The sequence below is a fragment of the Condylostylus longicornis genome, unplaced genomic scaffold, assembly GCF_029603195.1.
Source record: "Condylostylus longicornis isolate FDR11 unplaced genomic scaffold, ASM2960319v2 ptg000135l, whole genome shotgun sequence".
Classification (NCBI taxonomy): domain Eukaryota; kingdom Metazoa; phylum Arthropoda; class Insecta; order Diptera; family Dolichopodidae; genus Condylostylus; species Condylostylus longicornis.
In genome coordinates this window covers 16,084,723-16,111,018 of record NW_026578103.1, presented here as the reverse complement: position 1 = coordinate 16,111,018, position 26,296 = coordinate 16,084,723, and the positions used below count along the sequence as shown (strand labels likewise).

The 26,296-nt window shown below is 22.9% G+C and overlaps 2 protein-coding genes across 5 annotated transcripts; one reads left to right on the top strand and one right to left on the bottom strand.

Annotated features, from left to right (window-relative positions):
* Positions 1-2,391: 2,391 nt before the first annotated feature.
* LOC129615372 (2-phosphoxylose phosphatase 1) lies at positions 2,392-6,176 on the bottom strand. 2 transcript variants are annotated; one of them, XM_055530537.1, is made up of 5 exons: positions 6,104-6,176; positions 4,949-5,159; positions 4,803-4,886; positions 4,548-4,685; positions 2,392-3,806 (listed from the first exon to the last, which is right to left on the bottom strand). In XM_055530537.1, the coding sequence occupies exons 2-5, from the start codon at positions 5,155-5,157 to the stop codon at positions 2,579-2,581; spliced, it is 1,659 nt and encodes a 552-aa protein (XP_055386512.1). In that variant the 5' UTR covers positions 5,158-5,159; positions 6,104-6,176; the 3' UTR covers positions 2,392-2,578. The 2 variants fall into 2 exon arrangements, with proteins under 2 accessions (XP_055386512.1, XP_055386511.1); XM_055530536.1 differs by lacking the exon at positions 6,104-6,176 and adding an exon at positions 5,252-5,428.
* A 388-nt stretch (positions 6,177-6,564) lies between these two features.
* Positions 6,565-21,352, top strand: LOC129615305 (tudor and KH domain-containing protein homolog). 3 transcript variants are annotated; one of them, XM_055530443.1, is made up of 8 exons: positions 6,565-6,668; positions 6,736-6,840; positions 14,957-15,497; positions 15,587-16,118; positions 16,200-16,346; positions 16,402-16,508; positions 16,566-16,688; positions 16,782-21,352. In XM_055530443.1, the coding sequence occupies exons 3-8, from the start codon at positions 15,065-15,067 to the stop codon at positions 17,153-17,155; spliced, it is 1,716 nt and encodes a 571-aa protein (XP_055386418.1). In that variant the 5' UTR covers positions 6,565-6,668; positions 6,736-6,840; positions 14,957-15,064; the 3' UTR covers positions 17,156-21,352. The 3 variants fall into 3 exon arrangements, with proteins under 3 accessions (XP_055386418.1, XP_055386416.1, XP_055386417.1); XM_055530441.1 differs by lacking the exons at positions 6,565-6,668; positions 6,736-6,840 and adding an exon at positions 7,335-7,437 and having other exon boundaries at positions 16,782-21,351; XM_055530442.1 differs by lacking the exons at positions 6,565-6,668; positions 6,736-6,840 and adding an exon at positions 7,456-7,586.
* Positions 21,353-26,296: the final 4,944 nt, after the last annotated feature.

The following is a 26,296-nucleotide window of genomic DNA, read 5'->3' as shown; positions in this document are numbered from 1 at the left end:
GGTTTGCCTTTTATAATATTCTATTTCGCGAGCAAATTGCAATTTCATGCAATACGAGTATGTACAATTTAATATTTTTATTCATATGTAGTACTTTTGCTTCTAAATACATACATATATATGTATAATAATGAGATTTCACTATAAACATCTACACATAATTATTATTATTTTGTTACTATATACATAAGTGATTACAATAAAGTATTTCAATTATTTTTTTTGTTTTTCTGTACTGAGTTTGGAGATACCATCATTTGATTTTATTGCAATGCACATGAAAGAGTTAGAAAATGACAATTTTCAATACATCTGTTTCGGGGATATGTAACTTATATCAGAAAACGTATAAGGATAACAGAATAGTGTTGTGGAAAATCTTACAAGAAATTTTTTTTTTCCTTCTCCATTTTTACTTTTTTTTTACTTTTCAAGGTAACACAGAAAAAAAAAAAGAAACAAAAAAATGAAAAATAGAAATAAAATTTGCGGTTTACAGGTTCAAAGCGAAATAAAATGAAACTTTTTCTTTTATTGTGTATAAATTTACTGTATCTATAGAAAATTTTCTGCTTTTCTTCATTTTAATTGTATACCTACATGCATAAATATAAAATCGCATATTATGTTGTATTATGCATATGTATATTGTAACTCACCTAATATTGAAGGTGAATTTTGTAATAATGCTATAGACACCACAATAATGTTTTATTATTTTTTACTTCTAAGATTTTGTAATGCATAACTAGGTATACATACATATGAATTTGTGTTTATTATTGAAAAAATCACCTGTTGAATAGAAATTATTGAATTTTCTTTTGGTATTTTCTAAAATTAAATTTCAATTACATTTTATATCTATTATTATGGAATTGAATATAAAAACGAAAATTTTGTGATTACCTTTTAGGTTAATTATTTTATTAATATAATTATGTTTCAATTACTTCTGGGTATACAGAATGTTTTAAAAGGGCGTGTATTCAAAGTTGAAATTCAAATTTTCTAATGTTTAGAAATTAAATTTAAAAAACATTTTTATATGAAAAAAAATCTAGTATAAAATAAGAGAAAAATTGATTTTCTCAAAGAATTTTTTTTTTAATAATTTATTTATTCATTTAAAATAGTCACATCTTTACCAAATTCAGTGCAATTTTTTCTAAACCGTGTTATACTTATTTGGTTATTTTTAATTTGTTGACTGGTCACAGCTTTTAAAATTTTTACCAACTGTATTGTATACAATAAAGAAGGAAATGTGATGGCACCAAATTTTGGATGTTGAGTTTTCGTTAGGAACGCTCTTCTCTATGGTAGGGAAGCGTAAATGAACTACTTGTAGAGAGATGTCGGTCTCTGTGTGTACGCGTGTATCTAAAGTTTGGCTGAACCGATTTTGATGAAATTTTATATGTTACTTTGTTTTGACTATGGCACGGATTGATCAACTTTTAGGATATATCAGACCTCGTTAACTGGAACGTTTTGCAGGCCAATTTCACATTTTTTCGTATATAAACAGAAATAATCGTCCAATTTCCTTGAAATTTAATTTTTAAATTTGGAATATTAAAAAAATTTAAATGTAAATTTTTTGAAATGATCAGGTTCCGGAAAGCGAACTGGTGGCCGATTTTACATTTTTTATTTTTTTATTTTGGTGAACTTTTCAGATAATTCGGGTTCCAGAAAGCAAGCCTCTACTAAGAGCCAAATTTACATTTTTCTAGGTATGTTAGCTAAAAGCTTGTTAACTTCCTTAAAATTGAAAGGAAGCGTTCAATAAGCATTTCCATAATCTTTTGTAACACTTTAACTAAACTAGGTAATATTCATTGTAATCGGTTATGTGCTGATTACATAAGATTTTTTGATTTATCTACATAACAGAGCACTGTAACAAATTAATGAAATGATTTACAAAAATAAGGTGAAATATGATATAAAGTATGATTTGTTCTCTAAACATTTAAATTATAGAATTTATTATTACAATTATTTTGCTTTGTTTTTATAAATCCTTAAATACATTTAAAGTAAAGTATGCCTTTTTCTCTCAAAATTTATGTTTTTTCAATATTCCATAATGAGATTGAGGTAAGAAAGCTCAGGTGGTAATTTGTAAACTACAGCATTCAATAAATAGGACCCATACACTTAAATTTTAAAAAAATTTAAAAAAAAAAAAATAATTATAATATTTTTTCTTTTTAGTTCATATCTTAAACTTTATTAGAGACCATTAAATTTATTAAATATATTATTTCTAAATACATATAGTTAATTACAAGTTAAATATAGTTAATTACATAATATGATTTTTATCACAGTTTTGAAAAAAATTTTCATCTTAATTTAATAATTTTTTATGCATAAATATGCAATGATATGTTTAAGTTACAAATTTTATGCAAATTTTGATATGTATGATTTCACAATATAAGTTATTCTAAAATACAATATTAATTTTTCTTCCCTATATTATATATAGAAATTAAAAAACAAAAAAAAGTAATAATACATAAATAAATAAATAAAAGAAGTAGTAAAATTTATTTATAACAGCTATTTAAAATTCATTTGATTTTTGAACAGTACAAGCATCTTTAAAATTGGATGCATTTAATGGAGAAAAATAATCTTCATGTAAAAATCGAATAATATTTTCTATTGGACATAAATCAGCTTTATTTCCTCGACTGTCTCTTGTCACTCTTAAACTTTTTCCCCCTTCACAAAAATCGATTTGTTGTGTTACATCTTTACCATTGTAAACAGCACGAAAATAATAATCTGTTTGACTATTATAAACCTCAAAGCTTAATCTAGCTGCATATGGAATAAAAGTTACACCTTCTGTATTAATTCCCAAACTTGCTGTTAGATATTGCATAGTCCAATCGTGGCCAGAATATAAAACAAATTTTGTTCGATCACCTGATATTATCCTTAACATGAAACTTACAATGTGCCTTATCATTCCATATGCTCTCAACATTCCAATTTGCTTATAAAATTTATGATTTACTTCTTTAGAAGATTGCCAATTTGTATATGACATTAAAGCAGCAATATGACTTTGTTCTATACAACTATCAAATTGAGTATTAGCTTCATTATTTTCATTATCATTTACTATATCAATATTAACTTTATTTACTTCACCATTATTTAAAGAATTAAAATTATTTTCATAATTATTTGATGAAAGTATTTCATCCTGATCAATATTTATTAAATCATTTGGTTCATTTGATGAAGGTCCTGTTGTTGGATATAAATTTTTTCGATTTTTATTAAGATTTTTTTTATTATTTTGGCATGGAAGTTCTGCATCATGACAAATTAAACTTAAAACTGCATCCATTACTTCGTGCGGAGTTTTGACTGTATTCGACGGATGTTGTAATAATGATTTTCCAATCCATTGTACTACAGCTGAAACAGCTGCATGCCTTTGTAAATTTTCATTTGATTTCAAAGCTAATTTTTTCCTTAAAACGTCTGCTTGTGGACAGGTACAATCTAGAAAACAAAATGCCATACTATGTGATTCTAATACATTTAAAGAAAGCCATTTTTCGGGTGGTAAAAACGTAAACATTAAAGCCATTGCAGACTGGAAAGTTCGGCGGTATCTAGTCGAATATACTATTACTTCGTCTGAATTTAAAAATGTATTTGGTGTTGAATTTATATTTTGCCTAGAAGAGGGAAGAGATCTTGTGTACAATCCTAACGGACGCAAATATACTTGCTGTATAATTTCACCGATGTGCAATAATTGTGCGATACCCCTAAAATATAAATAGTTTAAAAAGTTAATTTTTTCTCTTTTTACAAAATTTTAATTTTATTTAATAAAAAATATCTATCTTCTTACAATTTACAGACTTAAAAAAATGTGTTATATTATTGTAAGTATAGGAAAATTTATTTGAGTTATTTATGGGTAAAAAAATACAAATTTATGGTACAAAAACAAAATTTCTTCAAGTAATGGCATAATGCCTATAATAATTTTTAAAATTTTGAATTTGTATAATTGAATTTTATATATGCAATTATCTTATAGAATAATTATAGAAACATAGTAATATTTGAGCATTTTTTATCAAAAAACACAATTCCTAGAAGAACTAATGCTATACATAAAACCATACATACTGAAATTTAAACATAGTAAAAATATTTTTTTATTAATTTAAAAAATTTAAATATTAATTTAATTTAAAAAAAAATTTTCTCAACTTTAAATACACTTATATGATAATATTAAACCCTGTATTAATATCAGAATTACATAAATTTGCCATAAGTCTTATTTATAATTATTTCTAATTATAATTATATATTTAATTGTTTTTTAAAAAACAACTTCAACCAAACACCTCCAGACAAATTATATTTCTTCAAACACGAAATTCTTGTTTTTGTGCTATATTAACGCAGGATTAGGTTTCTTAAATTTTTAATTTAAATTATTAATACAATTGTGTAAACTTCAATAGGACATTCAATAGACATTCAATACTTACTTATATGTCAACTGTCCTAGTAAACATGATTTTTCTAAAGATGGTAATAAAGAAAACCCATGAAATGGTCCAATTTTATTCCAATACATATGATTAGTACCAGACGGATTTGTGGAATTAATTAAAAATGTTTTGTATCTACAATAAAAATTATTCTCTTACAAGCAATAAAAATTTCAAAAATGTTATTTAAGCATAAAAAGCATGCAATTATAAATATGTAAATATGTTCATAACTATTGAACATATACTGACTTATGAACAAGCATATCTCCTTCAATACCGCAATTTACATTAGAAATTCCTCTAACATGGGACATTGGTCCACGATCACCATGCCTATAAAAGAAAAATATTATTGCCAAAAAAAGCTTATTTATTTACAAAAACAAATTGTTTACCTTATAACCATGAGGACTCCTTGCAATTTCCATCCATCCAAAATTCCACCATCATCTTTCCGTGCAATATTTTCTATTGGACTACATCTTTGTTTATATTTCCTAAATTTTGAAGTTTCTTCGTCATTAATCGTTGATAAATACATTCTCTTTCCATGAATGAATGTTATTCCATTCATAATTTTTGTATTCCCAATATATTTATACATCCCTAAAAAATAAATTTTTCAAATGCACATTTTTTTTTATTTCAATAGATATGATTATTTTAAATATTTTAATAATTTATATTAATAAAATTACCAGCAATCAAAAGAAATATCCAAAAACTTAAAATTAAGTAACAATAAAGTGTTCTATGTTGTGTAGAAAAACGAATTAATTCTTTTAGAAACATTTTATGAATAAACATAAAAATAAACTAAAAAGTACTTATAAAATAACAAATAAATGCAATCCCTTTTACTATAATTTTAAAATAAGTTATTTTTATAATTTTTTCAATTATTGAAAACAATGAAAAAAATAAATAAATATGAAATTAGAACACATTTACTGACATTATTGACTTGGATATATTGACAAGAATAAAAAACAAAAGAATTTCTTCGAAATGCTGGAATATTTTGAATAGAATTGGAATTGCGCAGTAACCAAAAAGCAATCATTTGAAATATAGACTCCATATGTGCAATATTTTCAGACCATATGATTCTAATAAATATAATTTTTCCATCAAAATTCAAACTTTTGAATATGAGTTCAAATTTATAAAATAAATTTAAATAAAATATATTTTTTAATATTAATAATATTAATCATTTAATTTGTCTGTTATAGGACTATTGTTTCTTTATCAGTTGTCTATTGTGCTTTTTTCCAAATTATAAAATGTTATAATTTAAAATAATATTTGCATTAAACGCACTATATAAAATTCATTTTACAGAAATATTAAAAATTACAAATTAAATTATGATTTCAAATTCATTATTCCATACCATAATTATGAATTGTTTTGAAAAATTGAAGAAATATTAACATTATTTTAAATATTTAAAAAAATGCACCATAATTGGTACAATTAAAAATTTTTATATTACAAGTCCCTTACCATATAAAACTATATTTAAAAAAAATAAACGTTGAACTTACATTACATTCATGGTATGAAGATTTTGTGCAATTAACAAATTGATCTTTGGCAACTTTTGCATCTAGCAAAATCTTTCTTTTTCTATTTTATCCGAAATGTCACCAACACAAACTTACCATTTATAGAATTTAACGAAAGTAAATACTTAAGCTTTTTAAATACGATCGTATCGTAGCACAGTTAGCATGACATGACAGTTCCCTTAAAATGAAATGTCAGATGCACCTGGGCTGGATTGTAATTTAAATAAGCAAATTTAATTTATTTCTAATTTTAGTTTAAAGTGCGCGTATCTTATGAAATACATCTAAAATAAAAAAAATGATAAATAAAATTATTAAAAAATAAAACGGGAAATAAATATATTCAAAGACAATTGTTATAATAATCTTCATTGCAATTTGTGATTTTTTGTTGTTTTTTTTTCTTACATTTAACGTATAAGTTAAAACTTTTTATAATTGAACTTTCTATATTAGAATGATTTTTGACCGAGATGTAAAGAATTATGAGCAGACAACAGGATAATGTTGATCAGAAGAATCAGGCAAGGATATGTAACATGTAAGTATTTTTATTTCAAAAACAACTCTTGTACGTTGTAATTTGTTGTTTTTGGTTTTGCTTTTAGGTTCCATGTATTCCAAGAATTCATCCATCCTAAAATCTATGAATTTTATTATTATATGAAATTATAATTCATCCGTTATAAATCCACGAATTTTATCTGAAATTGGTGAGTATTTGTTAAAAAACTAAGAATATTTAATTCATAATAAATAATAAACTTATGCTTACTCATATAGTACATACATATACATTTTATCCAAATAAAATATTTATTTTTATTCAAACTTTCTATTAAAAAGAATAGTTTTATTTCAATTTCGAATTTCGTTCATTTCGAATTGTTTTTTTCAAGAAATCAAACTATTTTACTAAACTAAAACCATAATTACAAGAGATTTTATTAGAGAGAAAAAATCTATTAGCAGTCTATTCATTTAATACTCTATGATCTTACTTAAAAAAGCCTAACACAATAATATAGTATAAAAGTTTTTTATTTGGTTTGTATCTTTGCTTTTGACATTTATTCAAAAACTGCAAATATATTACATTCACTTAAAACGTCATTAAAGTCAAATCATATGAATTTTACGTACATTTGTAGTTGTCACTTGATTATTAAAAAATTTATGCAGAATTTTGAAATAAAAAAATAATAATATTTAGTTCTAATTCTATCATCGGTGAAATAATTTTTAGTTTACCTGTTTATACAACAAAAACAAAAAAGAGTGAAATAAAAATAAACGACTTATGAAAAAATGTGAGTTGATTTTTAAAAAAAATCAAAGATAAAAATAAGTGTGAAAATAATTATGCATAATTTGATTTAATTCTTAAAATCATTGTTGAATAAGCAATTTCTTGTGTATTTAAAAGAGTTTTTCTATTTTTACATTGCATAATAAAGAGGTAATAATAAGGAATTGGTAAATGAAATTTAAATATGATTTTTTTACAATGAGAAAATATTTTTTTTTTTTTTTGGGGCTAATATACCACAAGTAGTTGATTTTTAGTTTGACCTTCGCTGTTTCTAGTTTAAGTTTTATTACTTTCTGTAGAGAATTATACTTATATATATAGTATATAATTTTTATACATATGCGTATACATTTTAAAAGTGAAGTTATTCAGTAATTACTCGTGAAATAATATTGTACGTCTAATTTATACAATCTATAACTTTATAAGCTTAACTAAAATGGCTACTATGAAATGTGAACACTGTCTATAACTAAGTGTTTAGCTACATAAAAAGTAATTAGTTCATTAGATTACCATATTTTTTGTAAGTAAATGCAATTGATTATCACTTTCAATTTCTATCTAGTTAGTATTATTAAATTATTTGTAGTATTTATATCTCTTAATGTTACATAACAAATACAAAAATAAAATTAATTTGAGTGTAAAATAAGTAAATAATTCGGTGTCTTTTATTCTATTGTTTATCACACCACGTGAGTTTTTTATTATAAAACAATTATGAAGACCTTTAACATTATGTATATACATAGGTACATAATATGTATATTACCTACCTACCAAAATTTCGTTTAAGCAATAAAGCCTGCTTATATTATGTCATTCACCTAAATATAGCTTGTATTGAATCAATTATTAATTTTCTCACATTCATATCTTTTTATAAAATAAAGAGAAAAAAGAATAAATGGATTTACATAATTTTTTTTTTATATTTTTAAAAGCACTGTATCCATGTTCTGAGACGTATAACTTTTACCGAAGCATTTCTACATAAAATAAAGTGTTTATTTAGGTAGCTAATAATTATACAAAATAATATTGTAATGTTATGATGCAATTAAATGCATAATAGTTACACATTGTAATATTAGATAACAAAATTATAAATAACTGATTTCGGAAAGATGATAAAATTAAGAAAAAGAAATAAGAAAATTGAATTAATTTTTAATTCTTTTGAAAGTGAAAATGTGAAATTCCTTATTATTTTCATTAGCTAGATAATTCATTACAACTTGTTATAAATTGGCGCATATTTAATATTCAACTTAGTAAGGGCTAAAAATTAACTAAAACTATTAATGATTCTTCTAGCCAGAGTATAGAAGCAAACGATAACAAAAATAGAGAATAATGAACTATCAATAATTTGTTATGTAGATAAGTATGTAGGCACATATCATTAATTGTTCCTGCCATCTTAAGTACGATTTTGTTTTCACGACAAATCAGCAAATCAGTTTTCTTTTTTATTTTGTCATTAATTTTCTGTTTTGTTTTTCTGCATAGTTGCAAAATTTATAAGAAGATTTACTTATATTACATACATGTATGTAATAACTACAGTTTGAATATATAATGTCTATAAGAAAGAAAAAAAAACATAAAATTGAGTGCTATTCTAATTTTTTGTATTTTAAGTATTTAGGAATTTGTTCACACCTTTTTCTAACAAAGAAAATTTAAATTAACTTTAAACCAAAAATCAATTATTTTATATAAATAAAATGCCCTGTAAATAGGTATGTACATATGTATTTAAGTTTGTATTTGTACCTGTAAATAAATTATCAGATATTGATTAAATATAATTAATTTTTATTTCTTTAAATTTCGGTATTTTAATTCAATTACACCATTATCGCGAAAAGATTGAAAATATTTTACTTTTTAAAGCCCATCTGGCATTGCTAAAAAATTAAAAGTACTGAATGCAAATAAATGTAGAATAAAAATTTAAGTACCTACCTACTTAACACAAATTTTTTAAATAATTGCATTTTTACCTAATATGTTCTTAAATAAGAATCATAATTAGGTATAGTAAAAAAATGTTTTTGACAAAAAAAATGACATTGAAAAAAATCGCAAAAATTTTATTTTTATTTTTTTTTCATTAAAATTTTTTAAGTATACAATAAAAAATTATATTCAATATATCATCAAGATAATAGGGTAACTGACTGAGAAGTAGAGATATTTAAAAACGCAATACTGCAAAACGTAATAAGTATTGCCAAAGCATTGATATTTTATGCAATATTGTATTTTTTGATTATTCTTCAGAAATAAAACTGTATGATATTCGAATGGTTTAGAGGGAAAAGATTTTCGTATCTTACTAAAGTTATGCTTAACTCATTTACTTTCAAAGAACGGATTTATGTCACATCGAAAAAATAACCACGCAAATATTAAATGCTAGCATAAAAATATTTTGCAGAAATTATAATATCTGAAATATATCGAAAAATTTATTAAAAAATTACTTTATTTTTAGCTTTATTGATAAATAGGCAATATTATAATTTACAGAAATATAAAAAAAAATTTTTTACTTACTTTTTAATATTAAAAATTTTATCAATCTTGAAATACAAAAAATTTTTTATACGCGCAATTTTTTTTTTCAATATTTTAGCGGCCTTTTGATTGTTGCATCATATAGTTATGTATATATATATATATATTTACAGTTATATATACACATAAATATATTTTTATATGTATGTATACAGTTTTACTATAATATACTTAGACATACCAATACAAATTATTTACAAACGATTTTTTTTTCTTAAATACAAAATAAAGCAAAAAAAAATTAAAATTTAAGACTTTCAAAAAAAAATTTGAAATATAAATTGTTATAAAAAGAATAATATTTTTTTTTTAAATTTAATTTAACAGTCTCATTCCATATTATAATAAAATTTCTCAAAATAATGTTAATTTTTCATCATTGCGTAAATACAAAATAAACTTTATAAAATTTACATTGCATATTTTTTTTATAAAACGTGAGAGTAATATTTTTCAAGCATTATAATTTTTTTACAAAATTCAAACATTGCATGAGTATTGAAAATATCTTATTTTCAACAAAAGTCTAATATTTAGAATAACGGTATTTTTAACAGCTTGCAAATTTTAGCATTAACATAACAAATGTTTTTTTAACTTAACACGTTTAAATTTTTAGTTACTATTTCTTTTGGTTCAAATACTGCAGTAACATTTACTCATGTGACTACTTATACGATCGATCTACATTAAGTATGTGAAATTTACAATGATCAAACAACTTTTATATTTGCCTCTGAATTTATAACGGCTTAAGTAATTTTATTCCTAATAAACTAGAAAAAAGCTAAGTACTTTCCTTTAGTTAGACTTAAGATTTTCTACAATGAAAAACTATTTTAAACCAATTTCTATCAATTATTTGAAAAATTTCAAAATTTCCATTCAGATAATCTTTTAAATAAGTGTATATTACCTCATTTCCGAAAAAAAAATATTAAAACATTTTCATTCTAATATTCTATTTATATTTCTATTTCTCTTTTTTATTTATTTATATTTAGATTTTCTTTTAAGAAAAAAAAAAAAAATCTTAATAACTTTATTTTCAAAGAGAAACGATCTAATTCATTAGTCAAGATAACAACTAACTATACATAATAATTATGCAAAATTATGACATCAAGGTCAAAAATAAAATTCACTCCCTATAATTCGAGTATTTCTAAATTTAAAAAACAAAAGTTCTAAGTGTCGGTGATTGTCAGTGGTCATTTATTTAATTATAAAGTCAAAACATTTTCAGTTTTTCCACTTAAATAAAAAATAAAACGCGCAATTCACAATAAGAAATGGAAAACAACAATTAAATATATAGAATTAAAAGAAAAGGGCTGTTGGCTTTTTCATGTGAAAAATAATCGATAACTCATAAAAATCGATATCGATAAAATCAGATTACATTTTGGGTACATGTTTTTAATTGATTAGAAATAGGACTAATATTATTTAACACATTAGATCAGAATCGTTGAGAATTTTATTTTTGTTAGGAAAATGCATGTTTGCATAAGGCGGGCAACTGTAATAACCTCAAGTACATACATACATTATGTATATTATTTTGAAGTACATTTACACAAATTTTTTTAAAAAGATTAAATAATTTAACTTTCAATAAAAATGACTTAGTATCTCTGTTCTGTTTTGCAAATGCTCAACTTAACAACCGAGTTTCCCTCACATTTGCAAAATTTAAAGGCTTAGAGAATAGCATATGGGGTCTCTCATTGCTACAGCCTTGTCAGTCAGTTTTGATTTCATTTTTGATAAATGAATTTTTTCAACTGTCGCATGAATGAAGCTCAGGGCTCGAAGAACGGAGGATTCGAAGTCGATCTTTCTTGCAGACCGTTCGACTGTTGAACTTCTTCCAGTTCAAGATTTTATAAATTTATTATCAAACCACCATTAAAGCAATTTTACAAGGTGTCTAGTAAGCTTTTTACTACATAAAAGCATTGTGCAAAATAAAATAAAACTAGTATTTTCGCTTATCGTTCTCCTCCATCTGTAGAAATCTTTGTTTATTAAAAGATAAATCGACGTCTTTTTTGGCCGATTCGCAGATCTGATTTGAATATTGACCCATTCAACATAGTTTTTCAAAACAATAACCTATATTTCAATTAATCGATTTTAACACCTATATAATAAGTACAATAATCCATTATTTATAGTAATTATGAAATAGAAAATAAATTCAATCGATTTCAACATTTTACAAGTATATTTATTTTATATTTTAGGTTTTTCTTTTAGTCTCACCTGTTTTTATAAAATAATTTTTCATTTGTTTATCACAATTTTCATTTAATTACCGTTCTAATATTAAAATATTAAAAAATATCAAAAATAAAACTTTTATTTTCCATTCAAACGCCAGATCTTATTATAATAACAAATTATTATTTACATTAATTAAGCTATTCAAATCACATTATCTAGAATTTATTAAATAATATATGTACATACATATTATGATTATAAATCGTACAACAACTTTTAATAATGAAAATAACTAAATAATTATAATTAGTCTTTGAAATAAAACTGATTACGCTCTTAAAATTTTAATTGCTTATGCTAAGTAATTGTTTTTTAAGGTAATTCGGGTATATTAGACGTGATTTGAATTTCTTACTCAAAAAAAAGAGGTACAATTCATTCCTCTCTTTTATATTATTTTATTAAATTAAAAATATTTTAAGCAAGTACTTGTCGTAAGTAAAATATTTTTGTTTTTAGATAATATGTAATTGATTTAAACACGAAATTAATTTGACTCTCAATTAAAATTATTTATGATTACTTCTCAAATGGCTGGTTAATTAAAGATTAATCCTAATAATATTTGAAAAGCTTGAACTTTTTCCTTTATTACAACTTTGGTTTTGATCGGTTTCAAACACATTTTTAGTTAAAATTATTGATTTTTAAGTTTTAGTATAAAGTATTTAATTCGGTCTAGTAAAAATTTACGTGTCCCGATTTCGGTCCTATAAGCGTAACAAGTTCAGTCCACAAATCATTTGTATTTTAATGGTTCATGTTTATAATAACAATTTATTGTCATTAAGAAGCACAAATATGAAATATTACATTTTTTTGTTTTTTATTTGGTATTTTCTAACAATTTGATAACATACTCACTCAATTTCTATCTATATATAATTATTTCCTCAAGAAAAAAAATTAATAAGAAAATAATTAAAATAACACGTTTCAACGCTGATATTATTCCTAATATGATACTAAGTCATTTTTTAATAATAATTCTTAACCCTATAGAAAAAACATAGGACCGAAAATGGCTTTTATGTAAATAATTTTAATACACGACTTATTCAAAAATTTGAAAGTGCTCTTGATGTTAATTCTGATCGTTTAAAATTTTACAATTATTGATAAAATATTTAAATATTCTTCAAATTTCGAATATTTTGACTAAATTCGCAAATAAGTTCTGTAAAAAATGACATTTTTAACAATCTTTCTTAATCTTTCAGGATGAATGTCAGTGTTAATTTACAAGTATTTGTAGCAACACTTGTAGCAAGTATTTTGAACAATATTGATAGCAATAAAATACTTGGTATCTTTTAAAAAAAGCTCTAGACGCTTTTCATTTTTCGATTTCCAATTGTTGTAATTTTAATTGTTTAATTCATTAATAATTAGATTAATTAATAATAATCAAAAATTAAGTAAATCAAACAGTTTGTTTACTTATTAAAAACTATCACTTAAAAACAATAAATTGATAATAATTGTATAAATTTTGTTATAATTTTTTTATTTTTCTAAATAATAATAATTAATTAGTTAAAATAAATTTTCAAATACATACAAATTTTTTTAAAATATCATTGTGTTTAGATTTCATCCAGTTATTTTCTCACAAAATTCTACTTAAGTATATTTTTTAATTACCATGAAAATGAAAAAAAGCTTTGCTAATTAGTTAAAATACATGCAAGTAAATAAAATGTGACATAAAAATTTTAATTTTATACAAAAAATCTTAATTTCTAATACAAAAAGCTTTTAAGAATTAAATAATAATTTGATTTTTCGCGTGATTGAAACAACATTTGAGTTATCTAACTTTTCAATATAAAATTTAATGGGTATATGTAGATGTTTTCAATTTAAATGAAATTCATAATTACCCATTTATTAATTAATTTCATAATAATTTAATGACACATAAATATAATTATTAAATAAATAATATGTAGGTGAAAAATTAAAAAGTTAGCGTACTTTAATATAAATAGGAAAATTTGTATTAATTTTTTTAACTCATATTGTTATTGTTCGATTCCGAATGAACATAATTTGCATTAACTAATTTTAGGTTTTCTTTTATTAAGAACTAATTCATAAATTAATTAATATTTTTTCGAAGGAAAACTAAATTAATGGCAAACACAGGAGACATCCTAATTTAAGGTTTATTAGAGATTTTCCTGTTGTGTAACAATTAGAACATTAAGTAGTTTAAGCATCGCTAATAAGAATGTTGAGGTAAAACAGCTGAAGCTATTGCTTCGATGAGCGTCCTGTGATTTTTATATATATAACAATTTCTTAGACTTTTACTTAAAATGATTTGATTTATTCAATAATATTCACTTAATTCTAATAATAAAATAAATAAAATTTTTCATTTAAATACCATCCAACAAACCATATGTTTATAAGTACCTACATAATTATGTATTCAGAATATTTCTATTAATATTATTTGAAAAATATTGTTCTGCTTGATTTATTGTACAAAAACATTTCAATCTAATTTGTTGTCATTATTTTAATTTGTATTTAGTCATCACTAAATGAGAATTTTTTTTTAATTCAATTGACTATATATATCCGCTAAATACACAATTAACGTACAGTTTTTTATGTTTTGTAATTTTCAGTTTAATTTGTAATCAAATAACAAAACAACGACCACAACAGCAATAAACAAATTTAGTTATATCAAAACCCAGAAATATTTTAAAAAATACAAAAAAACAATATTAAAAATGATTCGAACGCCTGCATTAAATATTATTGTTGGAGTAAGCGCCTTTAGCTTAGCTGGGATTATTATGTATATATGGTATAAAAATAGAGATGACGAAGAAGATGAATTAGATTCTCCAAATGATATTAAAAACGATAAAAAAATAAAAAATGGAACAAATCAAAAAGATATTACAATTAAAATGGTTATACCAAATGATAAAGTTCCAATTATTGTTGGACGTGGTGGAGCAAATCTAAAAAGTATTGAAAGTAAAGCGACAGTAATAATAACATTTAAAGATAAAGATGATCATAATCAATTTTGCGAGATACGAGGTACAACGGATGCTGTTAATTTAGCAAAAGAGTTACTTTCAAAAGAAATGAATCGATCGTTAAATGTCAAAGAGGAAATTTTTGTACCGCAAAGTGCATGTGGAAAAATAATTGGTAAAACTATTTATTAATCAATATAATTATTCATTATTGAGATATTATACATTATTTAATTAAAATTTTTAACATTTTCTTTGTTGTAGGTCGTTGTGGAGAATCGTTACAGGAAATATGTCGTAAATCATTAGCAAAAGTATCTGTTGATTCAGGTGATAGAGCTGGTGAAAATTCGACTCGAAAAATTGTTATAACAGGTAATCGAGGTCAAGTTGATGTTGCAAAGAAATTGATTGAAGAGAAAGTCAAAGAAGATGAAGAATATCGTAAAAACATAGAGGAAACTGAATTAAAACGTGAACCTCGACGCAGTCCTACACAAAGTGTTTCAAGTTTGCATTCATCAATGACTTCGTTAGCATCAACATCACATTTACCATCAAAAGAAAAATTAAGTTTAAGTGAATCGGACAAGCCGTTTGAAGTTTTTGTTTCAGCTATTGCTTCACCAGCTAAATTTTGGTTACAATTAATTGGTCCACAAACAAAAAAATTAGATCAATTAGTTGAAGATATGACAGAATATTATAATAATGAAGAAAATCAAGAAGTTCATAAAATTGCTGATCCATATTTGGGACAAATTGTTGCTGCGTTATTTAAATATGATGGTAAATGGTATGTAAACAGATTAAATTGTATTAAATGAAATATTTAAATTATTAATTTTTTTAATACTAAAAAATGTTTTGAAAAAAGGTATCGTGCTGAAATTGTTGGAATTTTACCAAATGAATATAATCCTCGGGATGTTGTTCTTGATTTATATTTTGTTGATTATGGAGACAGTGAATATGTTCAACCCCACGAAGTATTTGAATTACGAACAGATTTTTTAACATTAAGGTTATACTCAAACTAATATTTTAAACAATATACATAAATTATATTTATATTTCAGATTTCAAGCTATTGAATGTTTTTTGGCAAATACTAAACCAGTTGGTTCATTAGATGTTGATATATGGGATCCAACATCAATTGCTAAATTTGAAGAATTAACTCATGGTAATTTGTTATTGAATATTTCTGCTAAATTTTTGTGAAAATCTCGTTTAATTAAAGTTGCGAGTTGGAGAAAACTTAAATCAAGAATTGTTACATATAAGGACCGACCTCGAGGTGGAAATCATATAAGGAGGGAGGGTTCACCAGTTCCTGGTGTGGAGCTTTTTGATAATATTGAAGGTAATATTGATTTTTAAATGACTCAAAAGTATATATGCACATATATATATATATATATATATATATATACATAAATAACATGTTTCATTTTAGGAACCGAAATAAATATTGCTCATATGTTAATAACGCATGGTTTTGCGATGCCAGATTATCCAGAAACACAAGCAAATTATATACAAACCAATCAAATAGAAGAAACATCATCAGAGCACAACACGTCACATTCTTCAAATAATGAACCTGTACCTCCGCCACCCCCACCAAGAACATATTCTCAGCACATTGGAAATAGTAATGTTAAATCACCAATAATGTTTAACGGCACATCAAAAAATAATGGACATTCAATACTTAATAATACTAAAATAGAATCAGAAAACTTTTTAAAAACAGAGCAGTTAAATGGCAAGCCATTACAGCATGGCTTTAATAACACGTTGACAAAGGCAAATCATACATTAAGTTAAAAAAGCAAACACAAATAAAAACCTAACAAATTTATACATATTTTTTGAACCAGGAGTTTTTCTTCTTTGGTACATATGAATATTTGTGTCCATTCTTATTTTATAATATATTTAGTCATAGTTCCTTGAATTTTTATATAGAAATTATTATTCAAAAAGGTTAGCTCAGATTTGAGATATATAGAAGATTTAAGATTTTTTTTAAGATTTTTAAATTGAACATGTTTTTGATAAAATAAGCTTTATTGGAAAAACTTGATTAGAAAAAAAAAATGAGAATAGTTATTATTTTATATAACAGGTCTTTAGATCTTGAAATGCTAGATAAGGGGCATATAAATGGAAAATTTTATTCATTTTTTTATTAAATTAATTTTCTAAAGGAACCATTAAATGCATGAGCTGTGGAAGTTCTACACATAGAATAATATATAAGAGAAAAAAGAGTAGGCGAACAAAATCCTTGTATCTAAGACATTCATTTCAGTTCTTTACAAATTTAACTAAATAATATAACACATAGAAACATCGAATTATTCAATTTAAAAAAAAAAGTTAAAAGGACGATTATCCTAGCTTATGTTGGGAAACAGATAGTAAATAAAATAATTAGTGCGAAATTTAGTTGACTGATACCAATCTATTTAATGAAAAAATTTTATTCCGTTTAAATTTTACAGTCTTTAAAGATAGATTTAATAGCCTAAACACGACAATACAATAAATTACTTTAAATCTGTTTAGCGAAAGCAAAACTGTGCGGCTCACCAATTGTGCGGCAACAATTGTTTTAAAATTGCAACAATTGTTTTAAAATTGCAAAACAATTGTTTTAAAAAATTTGTGTGATATTGTGCATTCAGCTGTCGTTTATTAATTATTTAAGTAATTGATAAATAATTTCTCGAAGAAAAAAATGGTTGTGAAAAGCTGCTTTTAGAAAATAATTTGAGCTCACCAATTTGGTTGAAAATTAAAGATAAATTAATATAAAAAAGTTATACGTTAAACGTGCTTACTATATTTGTTATTGAAAAATCATTGTGGTTAAATACTATTGAATTTTCATTTTTATAGTTAGACAGGGTTTGAACAATTTTGTACATGAGTGGTTTTTATTTTTCCGTAAAACGAAATTCACAAATGTTTAAACTTTCACCAAATTTTAATTAAATCAAATACAATCCATGATACAATTCTGATAGTGTAAACCCTGACTAACATACAAAATTCTCAGACATTAATTAAATTTTTAAAAAATTTCAGAAATTTAAGAATTAATTTTTTATTACTAAAAAGAAATTGTTTTCTTTAAGAATAGGTTAACCGATGTTTTTAATTACTTTTATAAATAAAGGTATTGTTTGAACTAAATTTATCCTAGAGGTGTTATAAAATATTTAGTTTCAATATGTACTACAAATGGCAATTACGGAAATAGTGAAAAGGCTTTGTATGAATTCATATTTCTATAATCTTAGTTTTAAATAATTCTTAAAAATAACAATTAAGCAAAAATTTTTTATGTAATTTTAAAAACGAGAAAATTGTGTCTTAATATTGAGATATTAATATTGTTCTAAAAATACTTTATGAAAATAACTTGTCGATATAAGTATATCTGTCCCACTTTTACAAAAACTTTTGTGTAAATAAATTACATATACATATATTTTGAATTAGATCAAAAACATTTTCTGTAATTTTTAAACTAAGTAAACGAAAAAATTTAATTTCAGAAAGTACAATATTTAGTTATTAAGTCTAATATAAACATAAGAACTCAAAACAAATTTTAACAAGTCAATATATTTTTAAAACAGAACTAAATGATTATTGAATAAACGATGATTCTAATAAAGAACCATCCTTAGTAAATTTAAGTAAAAGTATACGTCTATTATATCAAAATAATTACACTCCAGAATATAATAAAAAGCAAAAAAAATCAACTATCATTGCGAATTTTTTAAAAACTTACGTCACAAAACTTTTAAAAATCATGTTACAATTTCAAAATCACAAACTATTTTCATAGCTTTAAAAATAGTAAAGAAAAATGTATGTATTTAAATTAAGAAATAATGCAAAATACTAAATGTAGAACATTTTCCTTGTTAATTAAAGTTTTGAACACGAAAATAAATAGATAAATTTAAATATTTAAAATATTTAAATTTATATTTTTTTAAACTTAATCTTATTTTTCCTAGATCTTCTAACTTATTTTTCATATAAAAAAAACTAAAAGTTTACGAAGTGTACTAGAGCTACGAATATCTGCAAATTTGTTCTATGTTTTCGATATTTCACCGATGTTTTGAAAACACTACTAAAAAGTCACTATTGCAAGCCATATTTTCAGAGTACTTTTTAAAAGCACATATTTAATTTATACCAAAATTAAAAATTATCTATGTATATATGTATGTCTTGATTTTACATCTAGACGATTTACATACATATATTATATGTACAAATATATAATTGAATATATAATATATGTAATATATATACATCGATCCACAAGAAATGTAATCTGTCTATTTATTTAACAATTTATTGTGCCAGAGTTTATTAAGCGTTGATGACATCTATTACTTTTTAGAAATTCTTTCAAAAAACTGAAAGATAAAGTCATATATATAAATTAATATACCAGAAGTATGTATATAAATTCTTATATTCAGATCATTCAGATTGTGAATACGCATAATACGCAAAAATCAATTACGTATATATATGCAAAATAATATAAACGATATCAAACAACTAACGTAATTATTGGACATCGTAACATAATTTTGAAAGCGTTGCATTGCAGTTTGAAAGGACAACAAAACGAAAATGAAAAAACAAAAATTATATAAAACGTTTAACTTAAACAACTAGCACTCACATTGATTTTCAAGCACACGCAGAAAAAATGAAATTATCTACACATATTCTATAAAATATCAAAATTTACTTTTAATAAATTCGATATTTTATATAACTTTAATATTAAATTAATAATAGATAAATTATTAACACAAAAAAAAACAAAGATATTACGTTAAACAATGTTATTTTTAGTTTCACATTAAGAAACTAAAAATATTGTCCATAAAAAAATATCATGCAAAATGTAATATGGCATATTATGTATGTATGTATGTACTTGAAAATTGTTAAATATTGTAACAAATTAAAGATCAATCAATAACCATTAATTAGCATTTTTAAATATTTTAATAAAATAAGTAGCTACATATGTCACAAAAAGCAAAAAAATAAACATAGATTGTACGATAAGAACATTTTAAACTTAATTTTAAAAGAAACATTTGCCTTTCATAAAGCTAGCTAGCTGTTTAGTAAAAAATAAAAATTTATAAGACTATTTATTTTGTAAGAAATTTAAATATTAAAATTCTTTACGTTTAATTATATTGGCTAAAATATTAAATGTAAAATTTATTTAAATAAACCATATCAGTGGAAGAACCTATTTGATCAAAAAAAAAAATATAAAAAATGAAGTCACAAACAATTTAATATTATTAAAATTATATTTTTTATTATTACAAGTACATACGGTCGAAAATTTTTTAATGAAATAGGTAATGAAACACGTATTTATATACATATACATATTATGTGAACAATTCTCCTAACGAAGTAAAACATAACAATTAAAATGTTACAAAAATTTGTTTGAACGCTTGAATACAAGTTTGACCAAAATTAAAGTATGCATCTAGCTTAAAACCGGATGAATTCAATAGCACGTATAAATTATAAGAATTATAAAAACATACTAAAAGTTTATGATAAAATTTAAATATATATTTATTTTGGTTGGAAACTTGTACCTTTAAAATTAAATTTATTTTTTTAAAATATTTATTCAAATAAATAATTTCAATATTTTTTGATAAATTTATATAGTAAACATTAAAAAAAATAAGAAATTGGAAATTAAAGTGAGATGTGCCATTGTATTATAAGAAATTTTATAAATTTTACTACAAAATAATTTATAGAACGTGTTCCATTATTATTTAAAAAGAAAAATAAAACAAAACAAAAAATTCTATGTTTCAAAAATATTAATTTTATCTATTATATTGAGTTTAAATATAATTATGTACTTACAGAGTTCATCTTATTTAATTAAATTCTTGTTTGATTTTTGTAAATAAAATTATGTTGTACGATAATTTAGTAGAAATCAAAAGAAATAAGAATAAATAAATAAAATATCTTTTTAATTGTATCAGTTTTTTAATCTTTTATTTTCAAAATTTTGCAACTACAAAGTAGGTAGTACATGTAAAGTGCAAGTAAGTTTGAACTTTCATAAACCTTTTGGGACAATAGGAGCAATCAAAAATTAAATGTTTAAAATATAACATCCAATTATAGAAAAAAGTCAAGATTTAACGGCAAGATACTACTGATATTTGAAACAACTAATATATAAATAAAAATTAACTGAGTTTGAAAATTGTGGGTGTAATATGATACATCTACAGATCGCAATTTTAGGGATTTTCAATAATTCTTTTCTAATTTAGGTATAACTTAATATAAAACACATTCGATAAATCCAAGCTACAAAATCTGCAAAAATAACACGTTCACAAATGATAGTTGTTCTTAAAGTCTTAAAGGAATTTTTAAGTTTTTTTTATTGCTACTACAAAAATATTCTTAATTAGAGGAGGAGCATAATATAAAAACGTTGGATATTGAAGAGTTATTCGTGTATGTTAAAAAACTGCAAAATTAAATATTCTTGTAGATTTTTAAGTACATATGTGTAAAAAGATTTTTAAGTTTTTATTTAAAAACTTCTGAATTATTGAAAATCCCCCATTTTATTTTTGTGTTGTTTTACTTTTCCAAATTTAATTTATGTTCTTAACAAAATAAACATTCATAGCAAATTAATAAACTACAATACTTATCACAATCAGTTAACCGTTACGAAGTTTATGAATGCAAAAGTAGCATACTAGAAATTATAAATATTAATAGAAATGATCAGGCATATTTTAATGTACACATACTTCATTAAACTGAAAACAACTCGTAATACGTACTTATATCGGTCGCTAGTTGAAACTAGAATCACTTGAAGAAATGTTGAATAAAAATTCTTATTTTCCCAATTACATTTGTTGTTTCTATTAAATTTTTCAAATTTTCAATCAGATTTCGTATTTATCTTAACATATCATACAAAAAATTTAAAATGTCAGCTAAATTTTGTCAGCGGGACAGAGTCTGAAGAATATTCTCATTAAAAATTGTATAATATGAAAAAGTGTTACTCATTAATGTTTTGTCACACTGTGTGTAAATTAACACGCTGTGTATGTTAACATAAAGAAGAATTTAAATAATTTATTTAATTACCTCACTAATTTAGCTTTAAACCGTCCCAAAAATTTAAACATTATCGAAAACTTTATTATTTACAGCTACTTGTGCAACAAATTTCGTCAAAATGCTCGTCATTTTTTATAAATGGTAAATTTTTTTTTCTTTATAAACTAACAATATATTTATAAATTTATAATGCAAGAAATACACTGATTAATTACACTATTCAATAGGAACTTTTTTAATCATAACAGAAGTATAAAATAAAAGAATAAAAAATATTTCTATAAAATAGTTCAGATTTTTTCATTTTACAATGAAAGTTTTCAACTTATAAAAAACGGTATGTAACGTACTGTAAATGTGCTTAATACTTTAAAAATGCTTATTTAATGCAAATTATCTACTATTACTCAATTAAGGAAAGTTTTAAATGACGTAACAACTTCATTTTTTAATAAACAATTCATAGTTTTTACAAACGCATATAATTACAATTACAATAATTCTTAAAAGAGTGGAAAAGTCATTTTTTGTTATTGGATTTTAAAAAAGTTAGTGAAAAGATCAATTGTGGAAAAGTTGCTTTTTTTTTGTATTAATTCATATTGTTGCATAGTATAGTACTTACCATTTCCTTTAAAACTTTCACTCGCCTTATAAATTAATGGTAATGTCATGGTCACTAATAATACATATATATAAAAAAAAACAAGTGGAATAGGGTCTTTTCTATTTAAATACTACTATCTATTTAGGAAAGGAAAGGTATAAAAGTCTCAATCACAACTATTTTATTTGAAAGTCACTTAAGTGCAGGCAAAATATGTACAATATATCGGCATAAAATACAAAAGTTTTTCATCTAAGAAAATATAAAATTGTTTTGGATTTATTCATCTCCTGTGATAATGAAGTTTCGAACATTATTCAAGGTATTTTGATAAAATGTTTTATAATACTATTTAATTATTATATTTACATAATATATTAATAATTTTCATTGTGTTTAAACAACTTTTCACATTTCATTAGTGGTTTATTCCTTGCAAAGTTCTTCTTGGGGTATTCGCTTTTATCCTACCAAAATGTAAGATTATTTAAATGATTATGATGTTTGCATATATGAATATTAGAAAATTAATTTTTTGAACTTTTAGTCATAGAAGATACAATTGATCAATTTTATGATGAAGTTGTTTCCGGACAAATGGATTCCGTTGATTATGGATCATATAGTGGACGAAATGGTGAATTTTCATGGCACGTAAATCAACCATTGTACCAACCTTCATATAATCCAATGCGAATATATTACAGAGGCTAGTTATTGTTATTTTATGTTAAAACAGTTCAAAATATTTATAACTCTTGAATTTTATTTAATTACAACTAATTTATGTTTAATATTTAATGTAAATCATTTATTTATAATTACTTAATATATTTTAAAATTTAATACAATCTATAGCGTCTTGTACAAAATACATTTATGCGTTTGTGTATGATAATCATTGAAAACATTTTAATATTGAATCTGATAAAATCTATTGAATTATTGAACTTATTATGTTATAAAATTCATTCACTAGCGTTTGACTTCATCGAGCATTGAATTCATAAAAAAAAGGGATTTGTGGATGCTTATTGCGCTGCACTAGAAGACCTATCACTCCTATCTTGATTTAACACTCCTATCAATTTATAAAATATTTTCTTGTTCGGAAGTTCATCTTGGGCTTACATGCATATATGTAAGTACAAAGGGTCTGTACAATCTTACGTTTTGAGTATTTTTCTTAAGCATTTTGTTGGTTTGCAGAAAACGTAAATTGTTTGAAAACCCTTGATTCACAAATATGTGGAAAATATCTACTTGCATGTCACAAACCTTCTATAATTTAAAATTATTTTATACTTACTAATTGTAGAATGATTTGCTAAACATAAAACACTACTTTTTTCAACTTCTCCCTCTCAATATTTGTGTTAAACTCATTAGGTATTTTCTATCTTTCATATAATTGCCAAATCAACGGGGAAAGTTCAAATCAAATATTAAAATTTATAATTTAAAAAGTACAACGAGTTTTGGATTGTTTTTTCCAAAGATAGTTTTTTTTTTATTTTTTAATCTGTTTTTCTTTCATCAATAAAATACAAATAAAAGAAACATTTTTTTCTGTTTATGAAAAAAAAATTAAAACAATAAAAAATATTTTATAGGTATGTAAAAAAAAAAACTGTTTTTTCATATCTAAGTGTTTTTTTTTTTCTTCTTTTTTAACTCTTATCTTATGAAAATTAATTTAAAAAAAAAGCGATAACTAAAGAGAAATTTAAATAAGAATGAATTTAGAAAAAAAATATGTAAGAGTAATTATTTAAAAAGTGATGACAGAAAACCCGCTGCACATTTGATCTAAGCTTGTATAAAATATTTATCAGTTGTATTTTTCTATTTTTTCTTTTCGAATTACAAATCACTAAAATCTAAAACTTTAGCCAAAAGTTACTGAAAGTCTTTGTTACGCACATATATATTTATATATATATACGTATAATTATATAATAGTTATGAACTCTTACACAAAATTTAAAAACAAACAAAAAAATTACTTATTGTAATTAATTATTATAATGTAATAATTAAATTACTTATTATAATAAATATTTTATATAAGTATGGTAAATATTTATGTATTCATGTATACAAATGTATGTATTTATATGCACAAAATTCTGTTTTTTTTTCGCGGTTTTTCCTATAAAAAAAAATTGATATTTTTTATAACTTCAACTTTGTAGGAAAGGTAAAAGCTTTAAAAGTTTTATATATACAAATTAAATGCACTCTGTAAAGAATGCAACTTGTTAAACAATTAAACTTGACATACAATTAAACTTGTATTTCTTTTTTTATGTACTAAATTTATAGAAAACACATAATTTTACTTTTTTATTTAAAAAAAACATTATTTTTGTAATTTTCGACTAAATTCATTTGCATCAATATTTTATCGATCTAAGCTAGAAACTAAAATATGCTAATAATATTTTCTCAATTTTTTTTTTTTTACTAGAATTTTTCAAATTATTTCTTGGAAATATTGGAAAAACATTTCATAAAAACAGGCACATTGTTCTGAAATTATATTAGAGTATTAAAAAAGAAAATATAACGTAATTAATAATGAAATTTGAATAGCCTTAAGTTCTCAATAAAGTCCTTTAAATCAATTATCGAAATTAAATTTAATTTAAAAACAGAATTTATATGTATATATATATATATATGAACTTAAGGGTATGGAAATATGTTTGTTCGAAAAATTTAATACGATCTACAGATACTGAACTGATTAAAAATTAAAATAAAATTAATAATTAAAAACCTTTCTGAAAGTAAAATATTATTATTTTTCAATGTTGTATTTAGCTTTTTGTTTTCCCTAATTGAATTTACAAATAAATTAATATAAGAAAATCGCGTGTTTAATGTGATATAAAAGAGCCCTAAGCTTGTTTTTTTTTCTTCCTTATTACTCCTTTTTCAAATTTTGTTTTGTGTACATTTATCATTTTTCTTTTTCATATAATTTTAATACACAATGAATATAAAAAATAAATAATTTCATTTTTTAAATTGCTAAGGTTCAGTCAAATTAAGCTCAATTTTAAATATGCAACGGGTAATTGTCTATTAATTTTTCAAATGTATATATATAATAGAAAATTTTCAAATATTTGACGGGAAGAAAGAAATAATTT

Excerpts from the sequence above, each read along its gene's own strand:
- LOC129615372 (XM_055530536.1), bottom strand. The coding sequence starts at position 5,360 with ATGTTTATTCATAAAATGTTTCTAAAAGAATTAATTCGTTTTTCTACA. Across the intron at positions 4,686-4,802 it reads GGAGATATGCTTGTTCATAA|ATACAAAACATTTTTAATTA; the intron begins GTCAGTATATGT and ends TTTTTATTGTAG. Across the intron at positions 3,807-4,547 it reads CTAGGACAGTTGACATATAA|GGGTATCGCACAATTATTGC; the intron begins GTAAGTATTGAA and ends TTTATATTTTAG.
- LOC129615305 (XM_055530443.1), top strand. The coding sequence starts at position 15,065 with ATGATTCGAACGCCTGCATTAAATATTATTGTTGGAGTAAGCGCCTTT. Across the intron at positions 16,119-16,199 it reads TTTAAATATGATGGTAAATG|GTATCGTGCTGAAATTGTTG; the intron begins GTATGTAAACAG and ends TTTTGAAAAAAG. Across the intron at positions 16,347-16,401 it reads ACAGATTTTTTAACATTAAG|ATTTCAAGCTATTGAATGTT; the intron begins GTTATACTCAAA and ends TTTATATTTCAG.